The sequence below is a fragment of the Cyrtonyx montezumae genome, unplaced genomic scaffold, assembly GCF_038088225.1.
Source record: "Cyrtonyx montezumae isolate F1298 unplaced genomic scaffold, pur_monq_1.0 scaffold_4, whole genome shotgun sequence".
NCBI classification, from domain to species: Eukaryota; Metazoa; Chordata; class Aves; order Galliformes; family Odontophoridae; genus Cyrtonyx; species Cyrtonyx montezumae.
In genome coordinates this window covers 32,414,185-32,438,099 of record NW_027072045.1, presented here as the reverse complement: position 1 = coordinate 32,438,099, position 23,915 = coordinate 32,414,185, and the positions used below count along the sequence as shown (strand labels likewise).

Genomic DNA, 23,915 nt, shown 5'->3' with positions numbered 1-23,915 from the left:
ACCAGTGGGCAAAAGGCATGCCTATAACTCGACCGCTGCCTACTGCAGAAGTCACTTTAAGGCATGGAAATGTATCAGTCAAACCCTCCCATAGCATGAACAGGACTCCAGGCAGAAGTCCTCATGTGCTGGGGTGTTTCTGACAGCACAGGGCAGCCAGATCAACAGCTCAAGGCACAGCCACGCTTTCATCTCCCAGACTGCCTCTTGTGGCTAGGCCTTTTTGATCATGCCATCTGGCCCCCGCTTCTCCTACATTTTATATTTTTTTCTGATTTGTAATACAAGCTGCAACTCTGCAGGCATCTTTAGTCTGTAAAAGTGTTCAACTGTGACCTCTTTCTAAATCCACAGAACTTTGGAGAAGAGCTAGAAGAAACTGCTGGAATCATCTAGAATAATGTAATTATGCAAGCAAAGATCAATACTTATCCACTCTAAAGCCACCAGTTCTCAGCCCTCTGAAAATTCTAGTATTGACATCCAGAAGTTTATCATTTTGTGACGGCATCATTGCTCTGAGCTGATGTTTACCCTAAAGATATCTAATGTCAACTAAAACCCACAGTTTTATGAAACCTGCCAGCTTCAGCTTGCATCACTGTCAGGAAGCCAAACAGGAACTGCAGTTTGCAGAGTAAGAATCCCTGAAAACCTAAGAAATTGAAAACAGCCCTGCTCCATGATGTCATGGAATCTCAGAACTGAATCAGAAAGTTTGGGGATTATTTTCATTTTATTTCTGACGTTGAAGAAAATGAATAACTGCTTTTGCTGCCCTCAAAAGACTTCTGGGAGCTTTATACAGCAGTGTGCATCTCTAAAAAAAATTACTGAGAATGGAGCAGGGTTATTTCTTTGGAAAGAGAAATCAGGCTGTTCACCTAATCCTATGAATTTGTGAGGAGGAGAAGATAAGAGGGGTTACTGAGCTGTCATCTAAAAATATTTAGGGGATATGGACAGCTTTTTACTTTAAGCTTCCTTGTCTGTAGGTAAATAAAGGTCCTATCTCCTGGAATAAAGGTGAAGCTTGAGGTGGCCTCAGGAAATGTATGCTTGGTTCAGAAGGCAACGTCAACTCTAACCGCAAACCTGAAGCTTAGATTCCCTTCCCACAATCATACAAACAAAGACCCTGTGCTGCTTAACGTGGAAGTGCAAGAGAACTCTTCCATGCTATAGAAGAGGACCCCACTGTGCCCTGAGCACTCTCAAGGCCATACTCATGTGCTGGGCTCTGCTCAGGTGGTCATTTGAAAAAGTTATGAGTAAACAATTGGCATCACTACATGTGCATCCAGTAGTGAAGAGTCCCTTCAGCTGCTTCAGCCACTGTGTTGACTCCTGAGGCATGGTGAATTAGCTTTTGGAGTTTACCCAAAATGTTGAATGTCTTGGAAAGGTCTCAGCATCATGTCCTCTTATTAAACACTACTGTTGGAAGAACTTTCTTAAGACTGAAACAAAAGGTTTTGTCTTCTTTTCATCAGCTTACTCTTTACTGCCCAAGACTGAGTAACAGGACATCATATCATACCCCAAGACTTCACATTTTCTACTCCTGCCTCCTCTCCACAGTTACTACCAAACATTTATTTCAATTAGAAGCCTTCATTAGCACAGTTGTGGTTTTAGGTTCAAGGTATATTTTCCTACTTGCCTTCTTTTATAAGCGTGATTTAACTTCGCAAGTGACACACTACAAGAAAAATTGTCAAGAGAGTTTCCATATCTCTGTGGCATGGCTTTGAGATTCTGATACTCTAATCATGAGAAAAAACAATGCACATCATGATTTTTCTCTAAATCCCTTAAAATAGGGGACAATGACTTGCCATTTGGGTCTGGAGAAGCCAATAATACTGCGTTCTGTTTCTGCTTTCTGATTGCCAACAGTATTTGGCTTTGAAACTAGATTCATAAAGCCCATTAATATTCTGATACTGATTATAGCATTACATTTGATGCAAGAGCACATACTGCAGCAAGGTTATAACATTTTGAGACAGGGAGGCTCTGCACACTGATCTCATTATTTCTTATTATAAAAATGTCAGAAACTGTTTATGAACACTTTCATGGAAACCAAACTTAACAAACTAATCAGCCTGAGCATCAGTTTGTTTTTTCACTTCATTTTAAGAAAATGGGGCTTGATTTTATTTATTTATTTTGACAGTGTTTCAAATCACGACTGAGTAGCAATAATAATCACCTGCACTTCTTACATCAAAGAGCTCAAGCGTGAATTCCCTCTTAGAATCACAGTGTCATTAAGGCTGGAAAAGACCTCTCAGATCATCCAGTCCAACCATCCACCTATCACCAATATTTCCACACTAAACCATGTCCCTCAGTTCAACATCTAAAAGTTTCTTGAATGCTTCCAGGAATGGTGATCTTACCATCTCTCTGGGCAGCCTGTTCCAGTGCCTGGCCACTTCCTTGGAGAGGCATGTCCTAATGTCCAATCTGAATCTACCCTAGTGCAACTTGGAGGCCATTCCTTCTAATCCTAGTTACATGGGAGAAGAAGCTGACTCCTACCTCACCAAAACCTGCCTTCAGGGAGGTTGTAGAGAATGACAAGGTCACCCCTGAACCTCCTCTGCTTCAGAGTGAACAATCCCAGCTCCCTCAGCCTCTCCTTATAAGCCCTGTGCTCCATACTCAACAGCTTCACTGCCCTTCTCTGAAAACGCTCCAGGGCCTCCAGGTCTTTCTTGCAGTGATGGGCCCAAAACTGAACACAGTACTTAAGCTGCAGCCTCACCAGGGCTGAGTACATGCAGATGACCACTTTCCTGCTCCTGCTGGCTACACTACTTCTGATACAAGCCAGGATGCCATTGGCCTTCTTGGCCACCTGGGCACACTGGTGGCTCATGTTCAGCTGAGCGTCAACCAATACCCCCAGGTCTGTTTCCCTTACATGGTCTTCCAGACACTCTGCCCCAAGCCTGTAGCATTGCCTGGGGTTGCTGCGGCCAAAGTGTAGGACCCAGCACCTGGTCTTGTTGAATTTCATCCCATTAGCCTCAGCCAAGTGACCCAGTGTGTCCAGATTCCTCTGCAGAGCCTTCCTACCCCCAGGGCAGATCAACACTTCCTTCCAACTTGGAGTCATCTGCAAACTTACTGAGAGTACACTCAATGCCCTCATCCAGGTCATCAATAAAGATATTGAACAGGAGCTCTTGTCCAATACAAATGGTGCACAGGATCAAAACACACTCAAACTGACTGAAAACAACAACCTGACGCCCCAACAATTCCAGCCACACCTCTGTTGTAGAGTTTTGTTTATCCACACAACTGACATTTTCAACAGTTAAGAGGAGAATTTAAAACAAGCCTCTTGCTATGGTCACCCACAGCTTTTCAGCTGGAGACAACCTATTAAGATGGTAATATTGCAGCACTATCTGCTAAGATTAGGGAACGGCTGTCTGCCAAAAAACTTGTGGCTAAGAGAAAGAAACAGCTCTGAAGTATTCTGCTACCCTGACTTTGACAAATCAGAGTCCTGCATGTAATTGCACACATTTCCTCTTCTGGTGGACTCAAGCGTTAGCACTTTCCTCAGAGCAGCATCAAATTCTATTTCCTAGAGAACAGTTAACATCAGAAAATGCGTTATCAGCTCTAAGCACATGAGGTTTCTGGTGCACTGGTTCAAACCTTATTTTTGTGACTTATTTCCTCCTGTGAGTCAAATGGAACAAGGGAAGGAACAAAATCTGAGGTGAATGTAGGGTAAGTGCTTCCACGCTGTAACAAACATGTATCAGACCAGCACTCAAAAACAGGAACTTATTTCAGCTTAAACAATGACAGCTGTAATGTGAATGAATAAATGCTTTACCTGTATTCGTCCTGCGTGAACCGTGGGATTACTGAAGGTTGAAGTACAGCAATTTCTACAGTAGTGGTGTTGAACTTCACAGGATCTCCATCATCATATGCAATGACCACAAGCTATAAACAGTGCAGAAAATCACTCTTAGTATAGGCAACAACATTTTTTTGCCTTGACTTGCAACAGCACTTACTGCATTTTCAGGGTCTAACACATCTGAGATTTTCTTTCACTACAGGTCAGATGCTTTACAAGAGTAAAACGCAGAGGAAAAAGGTGACAGCCATCCACAGGTTGAACCATGTGCTAGAAAGCTTACATAAATACAGAGAAATGGAATTTCAATTCCATAGCCTTCTACAAATACATCTCCAGAATCTCTGACAGCTTCAAGTACACAATTTACATTTTTCATGGGATTCTCTTACATCTTATCAAAAATAGTCCTTACTCAAAACACTAGAATTCATTACAACTTCTCTACTGGTATAGTAAATTTCAACATTTAGGCAGCGAAATACTTATTTAAAAAGCAAGCTCCCCATAAAATGAAAAACAATTTTTGGGTAAGAATTCTGTTCTGCGAGCAAACATTAATATCTAGAACTGAAGTTTGATATCAAAGCAACAACCAAAAAGACGCTGTCTGCCCCCAAATGACAACAACAACAAAAATCCCTTTTAGAAGATATCCTCAGAATGCTAGAACGTGGACAAGATCTTCACTCAAGGCAGCCTTTTACAAATCTTTTGCATAAACAATTGTTATTAATATTTCTTGGTACTGCTCTGCTGGGACCAATTCACCTCCTTTCAGCATTCAAACAAATGTGAGCACAAGGATAAGAGATCAGCCCACTGGAGATGCTCCAACAAACAGTTTTCTACTTTTCTGTCTCTACATTTGTCCTTATTTCAGGAGATCACTAGGTGGAGTAGATCAGCACTTCACTCTAGCAAAGAAGCAGATCAGCACTGTACTGACACAGGCTGCCCAGAGAGGTGGTGGTGATCCATCCCTGGAGACACTCAAGGTCAGGCTGGATGGGTCTCTGAGCTCCTGATGGAGCTGTAGGTGTCCCTGTTCATTGCAGTGGAGTTGGACTAGATGACCATTAAAGACTCCCTTCCAACTCTGAGGATTCTATGATTCTCTGAAGTCTGCTGTTGTCAGAATAGGTCAGCGAAAAGACAGCCTAGAGCAACAGGATGCACTTTTCCAGCCAATATATCAACGAACTGCAAATTACTGCAGTTCGTAGAAGCATGTTAAAAGTTGCCTGGAAAACTTCAAAGATTCAGTGCAGCCACAAAAACCAATGCTCTAGATGCAAACAGCAACTCAGGAAGACCCCACAGCTCAGATTTCTGGAGACCACTAAGCAGTAGAAAATGCTAGATAATTTTATTTCCTTATAACTGAAAAATATACAAATCTCCCTTTCATTCTCTATTCAAAACAAAATAACTGAAACACAAGAAGACACGAAACATACCTTAATGAAGATTCAGAAAGTGGGCAGATCCCATGTAGGAAATCATATATAAACCCTGACTTATTATAAGCCACACTGTTTTGCTTACCGAAACACTTTGATTTTCATTTTCAGCTAACCCCTTCATTCAAGGATTGAAGAGAAGAGTTCTGTCCCAGTGATTTTGATTGAAATAATAAACCACTCCCGACTAAATATGCTTGAAGCTCCTCAGGAACAGTAACAGCACAACAGTAATTTATGCCTTCTTAAAGCCAGTGTTTTGACATCATAGTACTTGAGAACAGAAGTCCCAGACTACCCAAATGTGCATTAACTTTATTAACAAGATACACTGCCATTCTTACAAATCTTTCATGAAATTGTTGTGCTGACAGCCACGTTGAAAGTGAAACATCAGCCACGTCAACTTTCAGAAACTGAGGTTTCCTTCAGTTGCTTCCCTATTTCTTTTCCCAAACAAACACCAGAAAATATATCCATCCAAGACCTTTCTGAAATCAAAAAGGCCAGAAAACGTGTACCAGAAAGAAATTTAGAGACTGAAAAAAGAAATAAGAATTCCACATATTTCTTTGGAATATAAAGCTAGAGAAAGAGAAATGTGAGAGGAATACTACTAAGTGCAAGTAGCATTTTCATTGACAGTACACAGCTATATGAATTCTTACCTTAAACACTGTACTTGGCTCTTCATTTAGGTTTACCCGAGTTACCACACGTCCTGAGGTTTCCTCCACATCAAAAATGCTGGCACTGTAAGGAAACTGGACAACATCTACCTTGTATCGGACTCGACTTGCTGGTGTGCCCTGGAAGGCAGAAATAAAACAACATTAATACCCTTTTATTTTTCGCATTCCTCCTTAAGTTACACAAGATTTAAAATTCTAAAAGATTTAAAACTCTAGCAGCTTACCTCCATTCTCTGCAAGTGACCCTTCACTTTTGTTATTGCTCACTAGTTATTTGCCTGCTCTCAAAGGCCAAAAGTTGACAAAGTAGCAGCTTCCTAAATCACTGGGAGCCACTAAGAATATAAGCTATGCGCCAAACAGAAGGAAAGAAAGCACCAAACAAGGTGGTGAAAGCAAAGAAATTATTTCTTTTGTGCCTATTATATACACAGAGAAGGGCTACAAAGATGATCAGAGGGCAGTAATAAGTAGTAAGTGATACATCATGCTAGTAGGTGAAAGTACTTTACTGGACCACGCACACTAAACACATGAAAACCCCTTGCAAACAATACATTTCTGATATCACTGTGTAACAGAGGTGATTACACAACCTTCTCCCTGTCATTTCTCTTCAACATCCTAACAAGAGGAAATTACCTGCTGCACTCCACACCACTTGTCCGTAGAATAACAGTCCTCACATCCGCTTGCAGGACTAGAAGCTATTATCATCATTAACTAGGCAATTTGTTTTTAAATAAAGAAAAAATCTCATCAAGTTATTTTTCCTGATGCGACTATCAAATACACCTCTCTCTGGTCTTTTCTGAAAATAAGAAAATGTGAATTTATTTCTTATTTACTGCATTTTGGCACCAATATAATTAGAAAAATCTCCTGAGAAATTTTCCAGGGAAATCTATTCAGAAACAAGTTTCAGTTATTTCAAGTACTAATCTTCTTTTGCTTCTGTTTTAAATTAATTCAGATGCATCCCTATGTCTACAGGATAATTCAAACAAAAGGCTATGCTCCCAAATAAATTATACAAATAAACCACAAAGACAGAATTTGAGTTGGCAGGAACCATCTTCATCCTCTAGAAGCCAAATTTTCCAAGGAGTTCAATAATACAAAACTCAGATCTAAAGATCATCCGTCTTCAATACTTTACTTCAATACTTTTTTTTTTTTTTTTACTGCTGTGTAATTTCTTAAGTTTCCATTTGTTCTGGGGAAACTACACTCAACTGGTACACAGTTGATGGCCACAGCATGAAAACATCCCCAACATTTATATTAGCGCATGAGGATGCGCACGGAGGCCCTGGAAAAGAAACCACATAAGAGTGCACATGTGCACTACTGAGATAAACTCCCAATGGGCACAGAGAGGTTGCACAAAAATTAGAACGCAGAGGAGCCATGAAAAATTGTGAGCAGCGTAACAACAGTTAACATCTTCTGTATGTTTTCACGCACATTTCTGGAAGTAAGTCAAAAAAAGAAGCAAGGAATCATTGCTCCCAATATCCAAAACTGGGCAACCGAGGTGCAAAACCAGATACTTGAGGAAGGAAGTGCCCAGTGTTGGTGTGTCTCAAACCAGCTATGGATTGTGAACTGTGCACCTTTGTCTGTTTACTCTCATTCACCAGTTATTACTATAAGTTTATATATAATCTCAAATTTTAGTTATTTTATTCTTTTGTATGTAACCCAATGAAAAAGTCTGCAAGTCTGGATTAATTCTAGAAAATCTGAATTAAAGACATGCTGAACATGAAAAGAATATAAGCTTTTAAAAACGTGAGATAAAAACATGAGCTCACTGAATTTTCAGCGTCTTTCCCTTATACTGAACTCCAGTAGATTCTCTGAAATCCAACAGCAATAATTTTTTAAAAGATCAAGCCCTGGACTGTTCAAGAATGCTTTTCTCTCTTATTTAATAGGAGATTTCACAGATAATTAATATCTGTTAGCACTGTATTTTCAGCTAAAGCTTGTAAAACAATAAGGACAATTACTCTCAAAAGGGATAAATTGAATGCAGGCTTTACAAGGTGTTATGACATTGGATAAGCCATTAAACAGGATGATCCAGAGCTCTGGAAGCTGGCTGGTCATTAAAATTAGCCTTCTGCACCTGATTCTACTGACAATTCAAATCAACAAAAGCAGAATGTACAGGGGAAATGCACTAGAAAGAAATATCCCAGCTTTCACTGTGATAGCCCATATAAAGAGCCACATATAAGATCAGCAAAGACCTTGTGATACATCAGTCCTGGGAATATTCACCTTCTGATTATTACATCAAGCACAGATAGTGCCTTTTGCCAAGCCAAAAATAAACTTTCACCATTCAAAGCCCTCCAAGTACAATGATCTCACTTAAAAACTTTGGTACAGAACTGGAAATAAGTCACGTTTAAAGGCCTTTCCTATCACCAAAGCCTTCCCAGTCAATCAAGTTCAAGGACTGAAGTTTCAGTGCAGACTAGTGCTCTGCTACGCATTTGATTTTACCATTCCACCACAGAACCAAGAGTCCATTTTGCTTTCCCCTTTCCTGCTCCTAAGTGACTGAAAACATTATTGTCATTCAGACTACTTATCAGCCTGCACAGGAAATAGAGTGCCCCTGCCTTTTGTTTTTGTGACCAATATTCCTGGTTTAAGTTGAATTGAAACCTAAGATGGAAGGAAGGAATAGAAGAAAGGGAGGCTGTTGAAATGCAGTTCTTCTCTGGAACAAACTGAAGCTCTTGTGTTATGGAAAGTAAAGCAGCACATACACTCATACCAAAACTCTACATTTGATTCAATATAATTGCAGCTGAGGTGTTAGAAGCTGCCTCAGAGAGACCAGTCCTTGGGCATCCACATCTATTAACATCTCACAGTCTACACTAACATGCCCTAAAAGAAAATGTCTTATTTCCATCTGACGAAGTATTTACTTCTTTCTGTCTCTCTCAACAGATTTTTCTTTATTATCTTGCAGTCTTTGACTCCTCCTCTTTTATCCTGGGCTATATTTGTAACTGTTCACTTATTCCCATTAGTCCTCTCAAATGTTTTTATTCCTTGTTTTTCTAGATAAGCATTCTTCTACAGACACTGGCACATCTACTTTAGTTGCTAGAAGCATTTCTTTGTCATCTCCAATAGAGACGTAACATTTTAGTGTTTTCCAACAAAACAAATCCACGCAAAGTAATGCATGTCACAGGATACCTGCTGGCACTGTTCCTCAATTCTGCCTTCATCCTTTGGTCAGATCGTTGTTTTCAAAAAGGGAGTTGGTTTGGAAATAAAATTTAAATTGAAGTAACAGAGTTCCTCCAGGAAACAGACAAACAAAGCAGTTCAACAGTAGAAAATAGATCTATATTTTAGATAAGGTTTACCGTTTATTTAGAATCAAAGATGTACTCAGGCATACCCTTGGCAGCCACGTATGCAACTGTGGGTCTGCTCCATTACAGTAGTTCCCTTTATTTTCCTTGTCCATTTTTTATTCCTTTATGCTCAGCATTTTGTTACCCTTTGCCTCTAAGTGTGCCTAGAATTAGATGTAAGCTGTTCTGGGAAAAACAGTGTGAGGAACTATAGGATGTATTAAGTATTAATAAATAAATAACAGGAAAAGGACAGGAAAGGACAAAATGATTAGAAGTGAAACTGACACGTGCTTCAAATCCAATTTCAGACAATGAAAAGCTTTGGTTTCTATGTTTTAATTGATATTTCACTCAAGTAAGCAGAAGTATCACCAGAGAGATCTCATGCCTCCAAGCCAAGATTTCCTTAGATTCCTTTGAAATCATGGGTTAAAATGCACGAAGTACCTACTCAGTAGCACTATTTGAATCTAGCAGAGAGTTTCTCTTTTTTCATATTAAATGAGTAATTATTAGCAATAAGCAGAAATCCATATTTTTTTAGGACCAAATGAATCCTATTACCGACACTTCCATTCTGCTGATGGCTCAACATTCTAGGTATCAGGTTTGTATTCTTCAGTGAATAAAATTTCACAACTTTATCCCAACTCAGTCATTCTTTCATTTACACGTACGAGCATAGACTATGCTGAGGCAAGTAACTTACTGCACAGAAATGCAAAGAAGTTTTTTTTACAAGAACAAGATCACCTTTAATCTATAAATCCAACCAATTAATGAAACAGTACTTCATTAGAGAGAAAAAACAGACCCATCCCTCTTGTGATTTTCTGCAAATGCACCACAGCTACTCAACACACTCCATTTCTATGCTGCAAGTTTCTAAACCACTTAGGAAACGCACTGCTACTGTAAACCAGAGCACTCCATACCACAAATCTCTTCCAGCCTCCCATCTTTCACCTGCTTGACAACCAGTACCCCCACCACACCTTTGGTGACCACGTAACACTTGCATGTACGTTTGCAACTTGCCTTTAGAAGTCAAAGGGCATAAGACAGGATGTTATCTATTCTCAGGAATATCACTGAGTGAATACTTCCTACAATGAAAAAGGAGCACCTGCACGCTATGCTTCAGACGATGTTTCATCCTCTACCGCTTACATTGCCTGTGACTACCACTGTCCCCTTTGCTATGGAGAGACTGAAATCTTTCAGTACTGCATTCCAACCTCCAAGCTTACTCTTCTGCTGTTTGAAAACATACATCTGCCTTTTTTGTAATTTCATGCAGGTGCTGAGCATTTCCATTTGAATTCTCACGTCATCTACCTCAATACTACACTGCAGTGTTGTAAGGTGAATAATTCCCAAGGATGGTACTCAAAAAATAGTATAGATGATGGTTTATTTTGAATAATTCTATATAGATAGGATACAAATAATACAAAAGAGAAGATGGCTCACCTGCAGGATGACAAGGCTCACAGGGAACTCCACATGGGAGGGATCTCCAAGAAGAGATCCTTCCCTGGTGGTGGTCAGCCCTTAAATGGGGTTTGGGAGAGGTGGAGCCAGGCTCCACCCCTTCCAATCACACAGGTATATCACCTTCACCTGTGCGCCCATGGCTGACTCGGTGCTCACCTCAGGTGACCAATCAGTGGTTCAGGCCGTGATTCAGCAGGTCACTTACAAGTGTGAAGTTGGGATTTGCTGAAGACAGTGAATCTCTGAAGAGTTCCTCTGTCCTTGGAGGTGTTCAAGAAACATGTAGATATTGTACTGAGGGACATGGTTTAGTGGGCAATATTAATATAAATGTACTGGTATTGTGGACAGAAGTTTCCAGCAGGTAGGAAAACACAAAGTACCTCTCCCCCGTGCTGAGTACAACGACTAGAAATATTCTTTCCATTACAGCAAGGTAAGGCACTCTTAGAGAGAAGTTTGTGGTTTTTCTAAAAAAAAAAAAAACAAAAAAAAAACCAAAACACCACCAACAACAAAAACCCATGATTTCTGGTGAAATCATAGCAAATACTTTGTGATACCACTTACTGTGAAAACAAACTCCAATAAATACACATCTGCCATTGATGCAAATCATTTAAACAGGTTCAGCTGAGCCAGAAAAAGAAACAAAGCCATCCATGGTTTCCTGTTTCTTCCTTCTTTGAAATTAAAAAGTAAAAGCTATTGACCATTCCTTTGAAATATAATATCAGCTTTTCTCAAATGATTTTAAAAGCTTTTTTCCTCCAAAGCTGGCTATCTTTTATGTCTAGCGCATTCATTTAATGCCTAGGGGCAGTTTTATTTTAACGTTGTGATACAAATCAAGAGTTGATTTTCAAGACCATTACCATAACATCATTATTGACTGCTATATTGTAATAAGTAAGACACAGCATTCAGTGCTTTTGATTTCTGCCTCCTGTGTGCATCCATTTCTTGACAGAAATAGAAGCAATCCCCCCATTTTTCAAATACAAAACATTCAAACCCATATAAAAGAACTATATATAAATATGTGAGGAAATCACAAGAAAGGAATTTGGCTTTAGTCTAGTTTTCTATTCTCCTGCTCTTGTCCTAACTGGAGATGCCCATTATTATCCACTGTACTGAGCAGCAGGCAAACTTACTCATGATCAGTTCCTACATTTTTCTGTCCATGTGATAGAGATGTTAGAAATGGAGAGAGTCCAGAAGGACAAGGGGCAAAACATACTTGTAAAAAAAAACTAGGCTGACACTTTGATGAGTTATTAGGAGTACTTCTGGTTTGCTTTGGTTCTTAAGTAAGAAATAATTTCGCGTTATAAAGTGCAGATTCCACAGAACTAAGAAAAACTACATACTTCTTTTTTAGTAGTCATGAATACTTTATTTTTTAATCCCATTAACTCACTTCTGAACAAATCTGCCCTATTTCACCAATCTTTACCACGCTTTTCTGCACAGTGTTTTCAAAGTTCAGTGAGATGATATGAGCAAATACTGTACTGGTGCTGGGACCCAGCCAGGACTGAAGAACAGTTAATGATGGATTTAATACTTTAGATTTCTACTGTTGCAATAGTCATGCAAAGCAAGTTTTCTCCACTCTCCACTGGCATATCGTTCTGAAGTGACACCACTTGTAAGACGGGCAGAGTGCTTTCTGTTTAATTATTTGCTGCTAACTACTGAGGATGAAAGCTGTTAATAGAAATTGAGTCCCTGGCTCCCAAGTCATTCCTGGGGAAAGCAACAGAGAATTTTCTCCAGCTAAGCACCATCTGCTGAACTCCTGGAAATAATGAATGCACCTCAGACCCATTTATTTGAAGGCATAGAGTACTAATTAGATAGCAGTACTACAGCAGCTGAGTGCTTTCTTATTCAGAAATGATCCAGGATATGTTGATAATATTATCTTTTCTATGTTTTGGACATAAACAGACCAGACCATCAGCAGATACCAACTACCTTAATGCCTCAAAGTTCAGTAACTCACAGCTAATGCACATCACTTGCAGGGAATTCACTTATTATTGTGTGTTAGGACTTTTTTACAGGGGGATAGCAGGACTGTCCTTACAGAAACACTACTATAGCATTCTGTCCTTGAGTGGTAAATAAATTACTATGAAGCATATTTAGCTAAGCTACTGTTGATTTGTGTCAAAGCACTGCCATCAGCTTTTAATGTGCATGGCACATTCACTCTGAACAGTTCTCCCTGAGGATTATTCTCCTTAATATGCAAAACACTAACAATTAAAAATTAAACCTGGCTGGCAGAACATCTTTGGCTTTTATTGTCCTCAGCGGATCATCTGGTCACCAATGTTCATCAACCTCTGATTACAAAAATTGATATTGCCCTTCAGAATAGCTAACAAGTCAAACATATGTGCTCAGTTCTGTCAATCAACTGCTTCACTAGGGAGCAACAATAAAAGCCAGTGGCAAGAATAAGCCTCATCTCCAAAACATCACCACTCTGCTGAAACAAAACATGTCCAGGAGGGCCAGCCAGTGGGTCATGTAGTTCCACGTGATCCAGAGCAATGATTGTAAATCAACTAAGCAATAGTCTTACAGAGCTGTGCTTCGTTTCCTTGTTAAGCTGCACAACTGTACAAAAACCAGGCACACATTCCCTGCTTCCCTATTTCTATTATTCACCTATCACCAGGAAGTTGAATTCAGTGGTTTCTAAAAATCTTCCTGTTAGAAAGGAGCTGTATCACTGACTTGTCACCTTTGGGAATCATCATTTTGCAAATGCAGCCTCTGTCCAGAGTGACAAAGGATAGGCTGATGGAAATGTTTGAGTTACTGCCCTGTGAAATTCATAATGATCCTCTTTGTTGTTGAGAGGGGTAGGTCACTTGTAGGGGTTACAGATATTTTTCCCTTTGGGAGCAGAGTATTACCAGAACCTTTTTGCTTACCGGGGGATCTTGATCCTCAGCTGAAACGGTAGTGATAACAGTGCCCTTGACAGCATCAGGAGCAACCATTCCTCTGTAGAGCATCTTGCTAAATACTGGCGAGTAATCATTCATATCCTGCAAAACACAATTAAGAGTTTACTCCTGAAGTTTAAACAACATTATAGACACATTTACAATTGATCTTTCAAACACTACCCGACCACTCCTTCCTCATTAGGAAACCTATTTGCCATTCACAGTCATGACTCTCAATTCCATGATCACCACGCAAAACTAGCACAGAAGGCAAAGGAGCCAAGTTTCAAAACAATATATTCCTATGAGACAGGTCAACAGAAGGGAATTCTGCAGGAAAATACAGAGATTTCCATGACAGCTGCTTCTTGAGCAAAGAGCCAGAACATGGTTTCGCTGTTTCTCAAACTGAATGATCTTGTTGTTTTCGTGATGGCATGTAGCTACAGAGGTGCTGCAAATGCCCACACTGTCTAGTGTGCTATGTTATCATTTAGAACATTCATCCACACCTCAACAGAGGAAACAACGGTGTAATAAACATCTGTGAGGATGAAGAAATCACTGCTACAAATCCATGTCATATGAGGCTGGATAATTAATGCATTATGTTCTGCTGAAGGGTCTGCAATTCAAGGCTTCAAGGCATTGGAAATGCTTTTTTGTTGATTTTCAGATTTTCAAAGACACAATCGGACCATCAAATTACAATTAAAAGTGACAAGTAGGCAATTCAAACTAGGAGAGCCTTCTAATGAAAAGATTTTGGAAAAGTGTCCTAATTCAAACAAATTAGCATTTCTTTGTGGAGTCACAGGCATTGCATCCTTCACTTTCAATGTCTTGATCTGTATGCAATAAGATTATATACCTAATCTGAGAATCTAAAAACCAAGGACTTTTTTACATGAACAATTTTGCTCCTCTCAACTCTTCAAAGTGACATAATGTCTTCAAAATTAGCTCTCGTTTGTTCACTTCTTATCCCCAAAACACTGCTGCAGAGCAATGTAGTGCCGTGGCAAAGAATCCAACACCACCCAGCAATCCCAGTCTGAAAGGTCCCATTTACAGACCATCCGACCTCGAAGAAAAGATGCAGAATGAGTTCCTTTGAAGTGGACACAAAAGTATCTCAGAGTACTGAAAACCTTGGCAAATTAAAAACTGAGTATTAAAAGTAATCTCCAGTATGATATGAGGAATCTCCTACAGTGGTGACATGCACAGGTATTACAACTGTGTAAATCTGGATGCTTGAGAATGTCATACTTTGTAGACCCTGGAAGTTTTTTAGTGGGACACACAGCCTTTTATAAATGACATGGGCGCAGAGAAGACACCTTCTGTCCTTCATAAGACAACTCCACGTGGGCTAACAACTCAGTACAATGCTCACAATGATTTGACTTTTCCTGGAATAAGCTATCCTTTCATTTGCCTTAACAAAACAAAACAAAACCACAAAAAATCCACAGCCACCTCTTTCTCCTGACCTCCTATCCCCAGCCATAGCTAGTCTCTGTTCCTCAGTGCAGCAGCAGCAGATTACACTTGGCTGTTTGCTCACTGCAGGGGAATCACTGTGTAACGTTTTTGTTATCTTTTGTGTACCTTAGCTCCTAAAAGTCTGCAACTTAAAGTGCTGGAAAGGCTAATCTTGTTGAAAGATGATACACTACATGCTCTGCTATAGAAAATGACTAAGTCATTCTACTTACTACATCTATTTTTCAAGATACATGGATCAATAGAAAATATCCAGGAATACAAAGCGAAACAAAGTAGAAAGGCAGAGAAGGCTTTCTGTCCTAACTTATCTTTCCTCTGAGTGGAGCCTTATGCAAGCTCATAAACCTAATCCAAGACAACCAAATAGACACCAAACATTTCAGTCATCCCTAAGCAGAATGGCTCCATGTGTTCTTCCCTGTGGCTCATCTCTCGCTGAGCCCTAAAGCAGACACATGTTCCATGTGGCAGGGATTTGATTTAGTAGTTGGGTAGGGATAGTGATAGGAGGATGGTTGGACTAGATGATCTTGTAGGTCCTTTCCAACCTTATGAACCTATGAACCTATGAATTCCAGCTGATGGCCTCACTTCTATCAAAATGAACGACGTGTTCCCATCACATAGCTGCAGTAAGCACTTCAGTGGGAGCATGACTGAGATTACAGACAGGTGATCAAGTCTCTCACATACTCATGCAGATGACATGGACACAGGCTTTATTGGTTGTAATGGTTTTTCATTCTAGTAGAAGTCCTTGTTCAGAGAGAGGAGCTAAAAAACGCACTATTATGGGCTATTTCCCAGGCAGCAAGAACTGGTTTTGTTAGAGATACATTGGGGCATTTCCTCCCAACATTATCATCTCCTTCAAGCAGGTAACATTTCTCCTTATATACTATGGACATTTAAATGTACTGAAAAGGTCACAGAGAGAAACTTGCTTTTCTGGCAGAAAGCACCAACACTGAGGATAGACTACAGTACAGATCTCATTTTGTTAGGAGTACAGAAGGACACCAAACTCTATACTTCTCTAAAGAATAGCTTAGGAGATCACAAGCACAATCCTCCCAAGCCCTGTGGCCTTTGGAATCAGACTTCCCCCTGTGTCACAGTGGACTTCACAGTCAGTACTGCTCAGCACAGAGGACTCCTCTGACTGACAGAGATACAGTTTGCAGGTTCTCAAGACAGAAGAACTCTGGAGAAAAATATAACATTTTAGAGAAAGTACTGGGTCTGTCATGACTGGAGACCAAGGACATGGACAGATATGCTCTTGCACATCTATTTCACTGAAGATAACCTTAGACAAGGAGGCTTCAGCTTAAACACCACAAAAACCTGACTTTGCATTGCAACGAATGTGGCTTATTGGTGCAATCAATAATCACAGGTTAGGGATGGAGTGGTAATCTACCACAAAGTGATGATAACAAGCAGCATGTTATTGTGGTGCATGTGCCCTAGTGGCCAAACTGTGTAAGCATCTTACAACTATTCACACTCCTTTGCTTCATTCATATCAATCCAGGTAGCTATTAACTATGAAACACACACAAAAATGTAAATGGAAAATATAGGTAATGGGCTCTATATATCTTGCTTTGAAATACTTGGGCTGTGCATTTTGACAGTAAGGTAATAGCAGCCACCTATTTATATATAAGTACAAAATTGCCTTTGTGTCACTGCTCATCCAGCTGAAGATTTATTATGCTTTTGTATGCCTTTGTTTACACAAAGAATCAAAGTCAAAGCATAAAAAAAACACAAAGCTTTCTCCCTATCATTGTTTCCCTTTACCTAACACTTCTGGCTTCGTATCATATTGCTCACGCTGGGCAGCACACAAGAAGAAGACAACAGAAGTCCTTGCCTTTCTTCCCTTCCAGAAAGATTAAGAATGTAAAGTACAAAAGAAGCATAATATGGGAAGCATACATACTCAGATATTGCTATTTTTGAGGATTCACAACAGTAGTCCCAAAACTCAATGAAAACTTAAGGAGACTTCTTGATGCCAACTAATTTGTTACCTCAGACGTCACCCTCAGCTCCAGCCAAATCCCACTCCCTGACCAAGTTCCTTACACTCTAAACGAGACACATCACATTAAAAAACTTGAAGAGATCTGAGTGAACAAATATTGACTGCTCCATAGATATTATGAGAACAATGAACTAAAATGTTGGTGAACTAAGACACACACCAAGGAAAGTGAGGAGAAAAAAAAAACAAGGGGGAGGAAAGGAATCGCGAAGCAAATCAATATGTAATTTAGAAGCCATTAAGGCAGTCACCAGCAGTAATGTACTAAAACAAAACTAGGTGCTCCTCCACAGGCGGTACCGCCAATGTGGGAGGGCAACGCACAACCGGTGCAGAAGAAAAATATCTGCAGTACAGCATTCCCAGCACAACATTAACTTGTAAACTTAAACAGACTTCAGAGATAACAACAGACCTTTGATTTCTGGGGATGCTGGAAGATATCTGTACTTTACCAAGTCAAGAACATAAGCATTCAACATTCTGCTCTTCCTCCTCATTCATTCATTCGTTCATCTGGGAAATGCACAGCGCAGATTCAAATGACTGCTTTCCTTGTATCCTCACTGCCCCTCTGCACTATCTGCAGTGCACACAGAGCAGAAGTGAGCCTAGCTCAGCTCCTTCTGCAGCTCCTCCACCCTGGAGCCACCACTGTTTCTGACAGGCACAAAAAAGAGAGGTGACAGTGCTTCTCTGTGACTTTGAAAGTGATCCTATAGATCTATCTGCTAAAGGATCCCCAGTAGCATGCATGACAATAAAGCTCTATGCTTCAAAAAACATACCCTGAGCAGCAAAACCTACAATAGTCAAATGTGCTAAGAGTTGCTATGGCAGTCCAAAGACATTTGCACAATTCTTCCTAAAGAAGAAAAATATGTCAGGGTTACAGCACAAGGAAGCTATGATGGGATTGGGACATGGCCCCTGCTCACTCAAGTGAACTACAGCTGCAGCTTGTCACTGCTCCCCTATTTTAATTAATGGCAGGCAACATTGCAGTGAGAGATTTGACTGATTTGAGCATTATAAATGAAGACTTTCTGAAAAATAATAATAATAAAAAGAAGAGAAAATGCTTTTGGTACAAACCTCATTTTTCATCAGCTATCTTGAAACAAACATAAGTACTACAAGGTGACGCTCCGATATTATTTTATATATTTACAGAAACATATGTGCACCTACATAAATGTATGTATACACATCTGCATCTATCTCAGACATAATCATCTGTGCAATAGCCCTTTCATCAGGCAAAGGGAATCCTGCTGCTGCACTTGACTCTGCTGCCTGCAGCCCACAGTGCACTAGGGGGCAGCCCTACCAAGTAGGAACGAAGCTTCTCCACCTCCAGCCCTTATAAAAATCAATGCTTTACCCTCTTCCCAGTTTTCCTATGGAAACAGGCTAATACCTTTTTCATCCAGCAGTCATTTTATATAGTTTACAAAATCAGCTTGGTGTATTTTTTAGCTCCTGTTTATTTCTGCTTGTGACCTATTATAATCAAGTATTGATTATTAAAATAGTTGCAATTCCATAGTGGCAAAATCCAGCCGTTAATCTGCTGAACAGTTCCAGAGGGATAAACTCCCACACAAAGGACAGCAAGCTCAGAGGTACTGCTGATGTACCCACACCACCATGAGTCCATCAGAGGATTTTTACCATCATCAACTGAGTATGTATGCGGAAATGCCTACATGGGGGGACTGCACTACAAAAGCAGTTTTGAACATAGCTGCTCTTTTCTTCTTGTATCTCTACTCAGCTCCTAAAGCAGAAGCCATACACTGTCTACAGGCCTACAAAGAAACACTTGATTTTATTTCTGACCTACTAAACAAAATCACTCTCGGTCAGTTAGGGAAATTAGCTTCGTAAGTATGACGTGTTTGTGGTTTGTGAATCACTTCACAAAGAATTTTAAGTACATCCATGGGTTTTTCATACTACTTTGGGACCGTATTCTTTGATTATAGCTACAGATATTAACGTTTCCAGTCATCTGTATCTAAGTGGAAATAAACATGCCCTCACTATAAAAACCAGAATGACTGAACAGCGTCTGTGCTAATAAATGCATATTAGGCATTTACAGATCCTTTTGCAGTCTACTGGCTTTTACGATATGCAATAAATAGAAAAAAAATGCATTTTAAATGTGGCTTCTGCTTCCACTAAAATTAAATGTGTATTAATGTAATCCCACTAAGGGAGAGAGCATGCAAGTTTACTTCAAAACATAGTTGATGTCACACTGCAATTTTCATACTTTCTCCATTTTTGCCCTGATATCAATACACTTAAATTTCTGCTGTCATTTTGTTTTGAACATCTGTCAACTAAGTCTATGTCCACAGTACCAGAACTGGTGGCTTCCCATCTAAGCTGCCTCCAAGTGTTCAGTAACCAGCAGGGATTTTCAAACACCAGGGATTTCCAAGGAAGAACATTCTTCTACTCTCCCCCTTTAAACTCCTTTCTACAAAGCATTTTTTTCTTTTTATATCAACATACTTGACAATTATTATTCCTCATGAGTTTTCTTTAGCCATAGAAAGATGTTGTTCAACGCAAAGTTCAAAATACTTCATTAAGGAGAATGAAAATCCCCCAAAGCCCCAAGATCTCAAGCCCCTAAGGGCACCCTCAGCCCTGCCTCCCCTGGGCTCCTCCAACACCCTGCCCTTGGGTCCAGGACCCTTCATTTCAGCCCTGCAGGGGCCTCTCTGCAGCTATGTTTGCAACAGGCACCTGAAGCTCTGCTTAGCTTTAGAGGAAGTGCCAAGCACAGTTTAGTACGTAGTAGAAACCTCTCCAGGACAGTGCTTTCTGATGCTTGCGTGGGATCTTTGCTACCATCATTACATTTCAGCTACATCATCAGAAAGTGCCATATTTTGTTACAGTCTATTCTTCTGATTCATGCTAACTGGTGAAAAACATCTAAGGCCCTCCATTCCTTCTGTGATCAATCGATTTCTGAAAAATTTCATCTGATTACTTTTTTATTATTAAGCTTGGTAAGTTCCCAAAACCTTTCAATAAGTTACTAATCATCATAATTCAGAACAATTTTAAATATTCAAAAGCAGATTTCATCTTCACGTTACAAGACAGCCTATGAACAAACTTTAAAACTGTTCTGAATCAGGGCCTCTGCATTTGGAGTCACAGATTTCAGCACCAAAATAAGTGAGAATTTATGCCGTGACTTTAGAAAATTATTCTCACAATGGAGAGAATTTTCCCAAGAGAAAAACCAAATGTTGTTCACATGTAATCCCACTACCAGAACATTAACTTTTCATTTAAACATCTAGACACAGTCTCCCACAGCATTCTCCTCCAGAAGCTGGCAGCCCTTGGCTTGGACAGCTACATTCTTTGAATGGAGTTAAATCCAGCTGGTGATCAGTCACGAGTGGTATTGGCACTGGAGCTTGTCCTGCTCCATGTCTTTACTGATGACCTGGACGAGGGCACTGAGTGTACCCTCAGTAAGTTTGCAGATAACATCAAGTTGGGAGGAGGTGTCAATGTACCTGAAGGTAGCAAGGCTCTGCAGAGGGATGGATCTACGGTCTGCATCCAATTGCATGAGGTTCAACAAGACCAAGCACTGTGTCCTGCACTTTGGCCATAACAACCCCATATAGCACTACAGGCTTGGGGCAGAGTGGCTGGGAAGCCATGTGGCAGAAAAGGATTTAGGGGTGTCAGTCAACAGCCAGCTGAACACGAGTCAACAGTGTGCCAAACAACTGAATCCTAGCTTGTATCAAAAATAGTGCAGCTAGCAAGATTTTAAGCAAGCTCTCATCTTTCAGCTAAATGACACTTTAAAGTTAACAACACTGGTTATCTGTCATAATTTATCTATATATTTCTGTGGAGTGGTACACGGCAACGAAATATTACACAACTAGGTCTATCTAGCCTTTCAAATAGACTGCAGAGGGATTAGAAATGAGTATCTGTGCAATGACTTGTAATCACCAAAGTAAGACAACCCTTTTCAAGATATTGCCAACTGTCATTCCCATATAATTTGTGCTTTCATTTTGTCAGTTTCAGTAACTGATGGCAAGATGAGCACAGAAAAATTTTATACCTTCCAGTGCATATGATAAATATAATGGCAAAGAAAATTCTACTTTTAACTTAACTCACTGATGCCTAGCTCTAAAACTGGTTTTCCAAATGCATTAGGATATTTATTTTATTATCAATAAGTGTTGAAAATAATCTCTTGTTATTTTCAACTCATATGTAGGAGTGTTTCTTCCAAGTTGTGACAAAAAAAACCCCCACAAAAATCAACAGATACTGGAGCGCCTAAAACTCTAAGACCCTTGCCCATTCTTTCTGCAATTTCCTAAGCCTCTTTTAATCAGCACATAGCATGTATCACCTTTGAGCTTCACACATCTTACCAGTATACTCATTCCCTCAAGGTATATGCAAACATTTGCTAGCAAACCTTTATTCAGGATCCCATATTTTCATTTGCCAGTGTATTATTTTCATTTTCTATTTCCTTTAATTCCAATGACGTAAGCCAGTCCTTGAAAATTATTGGAACAATTATTAGAATTACCTTTTGGATTACAGTATCAACCTCATACTAACATGCAAGGACTGAGGTTAGAGTCGGGCAGCACTGAGTAACTTTGAGCTGCAAGTTTACAGTTTTTGTGATGACACAGAACAATGCAACAAACTGTGTGAACTCATATTTTGTGTTCAGCAAACCTTCAGCAAACCTTCAAGTAGCTCATAATATAAATTAAGGGATAATGTTCATAGTGGAATATACGAGGCAATAAATTACTTCAGCAGGTTATTGAACAGGTAAGTTGGGATTGAAAAAATACATCTGTTCACTAGACTACAGTCCAACACTGCCCAATACGCCATTAAAGTCACAAGAAAAGAGAAAAAATAAGCAGATACATTTTGGAGGCAACACAAATCTTTTTTTTTTTTTAGCCTTCTTGTAAGTGGGGTGCCACTATGCTGGACTGCCCCATTACACAATGAGAAACGGTTTTCTTTGCATGTTAGAAAGGAAACATTAATTCCTTTCTAACATTACTGAAGTTACTGAAAAACATTACTAAGTTTTATTTTGACATGTTGACAAACCACATGTTTGACCTTCACTTATTCACTAGTGTATTTCCTTTCCACGTATCCTTCATTACCTGCGTACTGACAGCAAATATTCATTAGCACTGTAATTCAACCTCACCAAAACATGAAATCCCACCAGTGATTTACTACTGATGATGTGCTCATTAGGAACAAGATCAGATGAAGTTTCCACTTAAAAGCCAAAAGTTCTGCTCCTGTCTATTATGATTCAAAACTCAGGTTGTCAGCAAAACATCAGGGGAAGGTTGGGGCGGGGTGGTTAGGGAAAGGTTCTGAACCAGAGAGCAGTTAGGCATGGAAGAGGCTGCCCACACCTTCATGCATTTGGTGACTGCCCAGAACTCCAATTTGTCAAGATCTCTGCAAGGATTCTCTACTCTCAAGGGAATCGACAGCTCCCCCCAATTCAGTGCCACCTGCAAACTTACTTTGAGCTGTGCATCAGAGCCATTGATGAAAACATTGAAGAGAACTGGCCCCAAAATTGAGCCCTGCAGAATGCAACCAGTGATCAGCCACCAGGCTGGTGTAGCCCCACTCACTATGTCCCTATCAGCCCAACCTGACAGCCAATGGCTCACCCATCCATCACATTATGACTGCGTCTAGCTGTATGCTGGACATTTGGTCTTTGATTGAAGACTGTAAGGAAAGAGTACTGAAAGCTTTACTGAAATGCAACAAGATGGCACTAACTAGCTTCCAACAATGCCTCCACAAAAGCAGGTTTCCTGACTTCATTAGTTATTTCCCTGAGCAGCCTCAAGTCTGCTTTCCACATATTCGGGATAGAAGTCTGGGTGACAGTTCTCCTGCCACCAGGGACTTTTAACCTGACTACAACACAGCCACTAATGGCCACTTGACATTGGAGACACTCTATTTACGAACAACGAATCTAGGTAAGGCAATCTTCCTGCAAGCTGTGCTCTCAGGATCTTTAAACAGTTTTGTTTTTTTTTTAAAGATTTTCTGAAATCCCAGATGACTCATTTGTTGTGGGCATATTGTTAACTAAAAGCAGTAACAGAAAATAGTGAAAACAGTGAAAACAAACAAACTGAACTCCCAAAGCCTCCGACCTCCAACCTCTTTCTCAGAGAGGCAGGACAAGTATTTTAAGTGGTGTATCCTCTCATTGCTGTACTTCTCTTAGAAGATTAATTTGACAGCTGTAGTTTGGGAATTCACTGTCCCTTCGGACAAATGGGTACAGTCAGGTTTGTCAAATCTGGAAATTCATCCTGTAGTAACAGCCCGCTGG

The 23,915-nt window shown here is 39.9% G+C and overlaps 1 protein-coding gene across 1 annotated transcript in view; it reads right to left on the bottom strand.

The window, feature by feature from the left end:
* PCDH15 (protocadherin related 15) overlaps nucleotides 1–23,915 on the bottom strand; it is a 598,943-nt gene that overhangs the window by 75,959 nt on the left and 499,069 nt on the right. The window contains exons 26-28 of the mRNA XM_065746677.1: nucleotides 13,900–14,016; nucleotides 6,030–6,170; nucleotides 3,869–3,981 (exon numbers count right to left, since the gene is read on the bottom strand). Of these exons, the coding sequence (XP_065602749.1) occupies nucleotides 3,869–3,981; nucleotides 6,030–6,170; nucleotides 13,900–14,016 (371 nt within the window). The remainder of the gene's footprint in view (nucleotides 1–3,868; nucleotides 3,982–6,029; nucleotides 6,171–13,899; nucleotides 14,017–23,915) is intronic.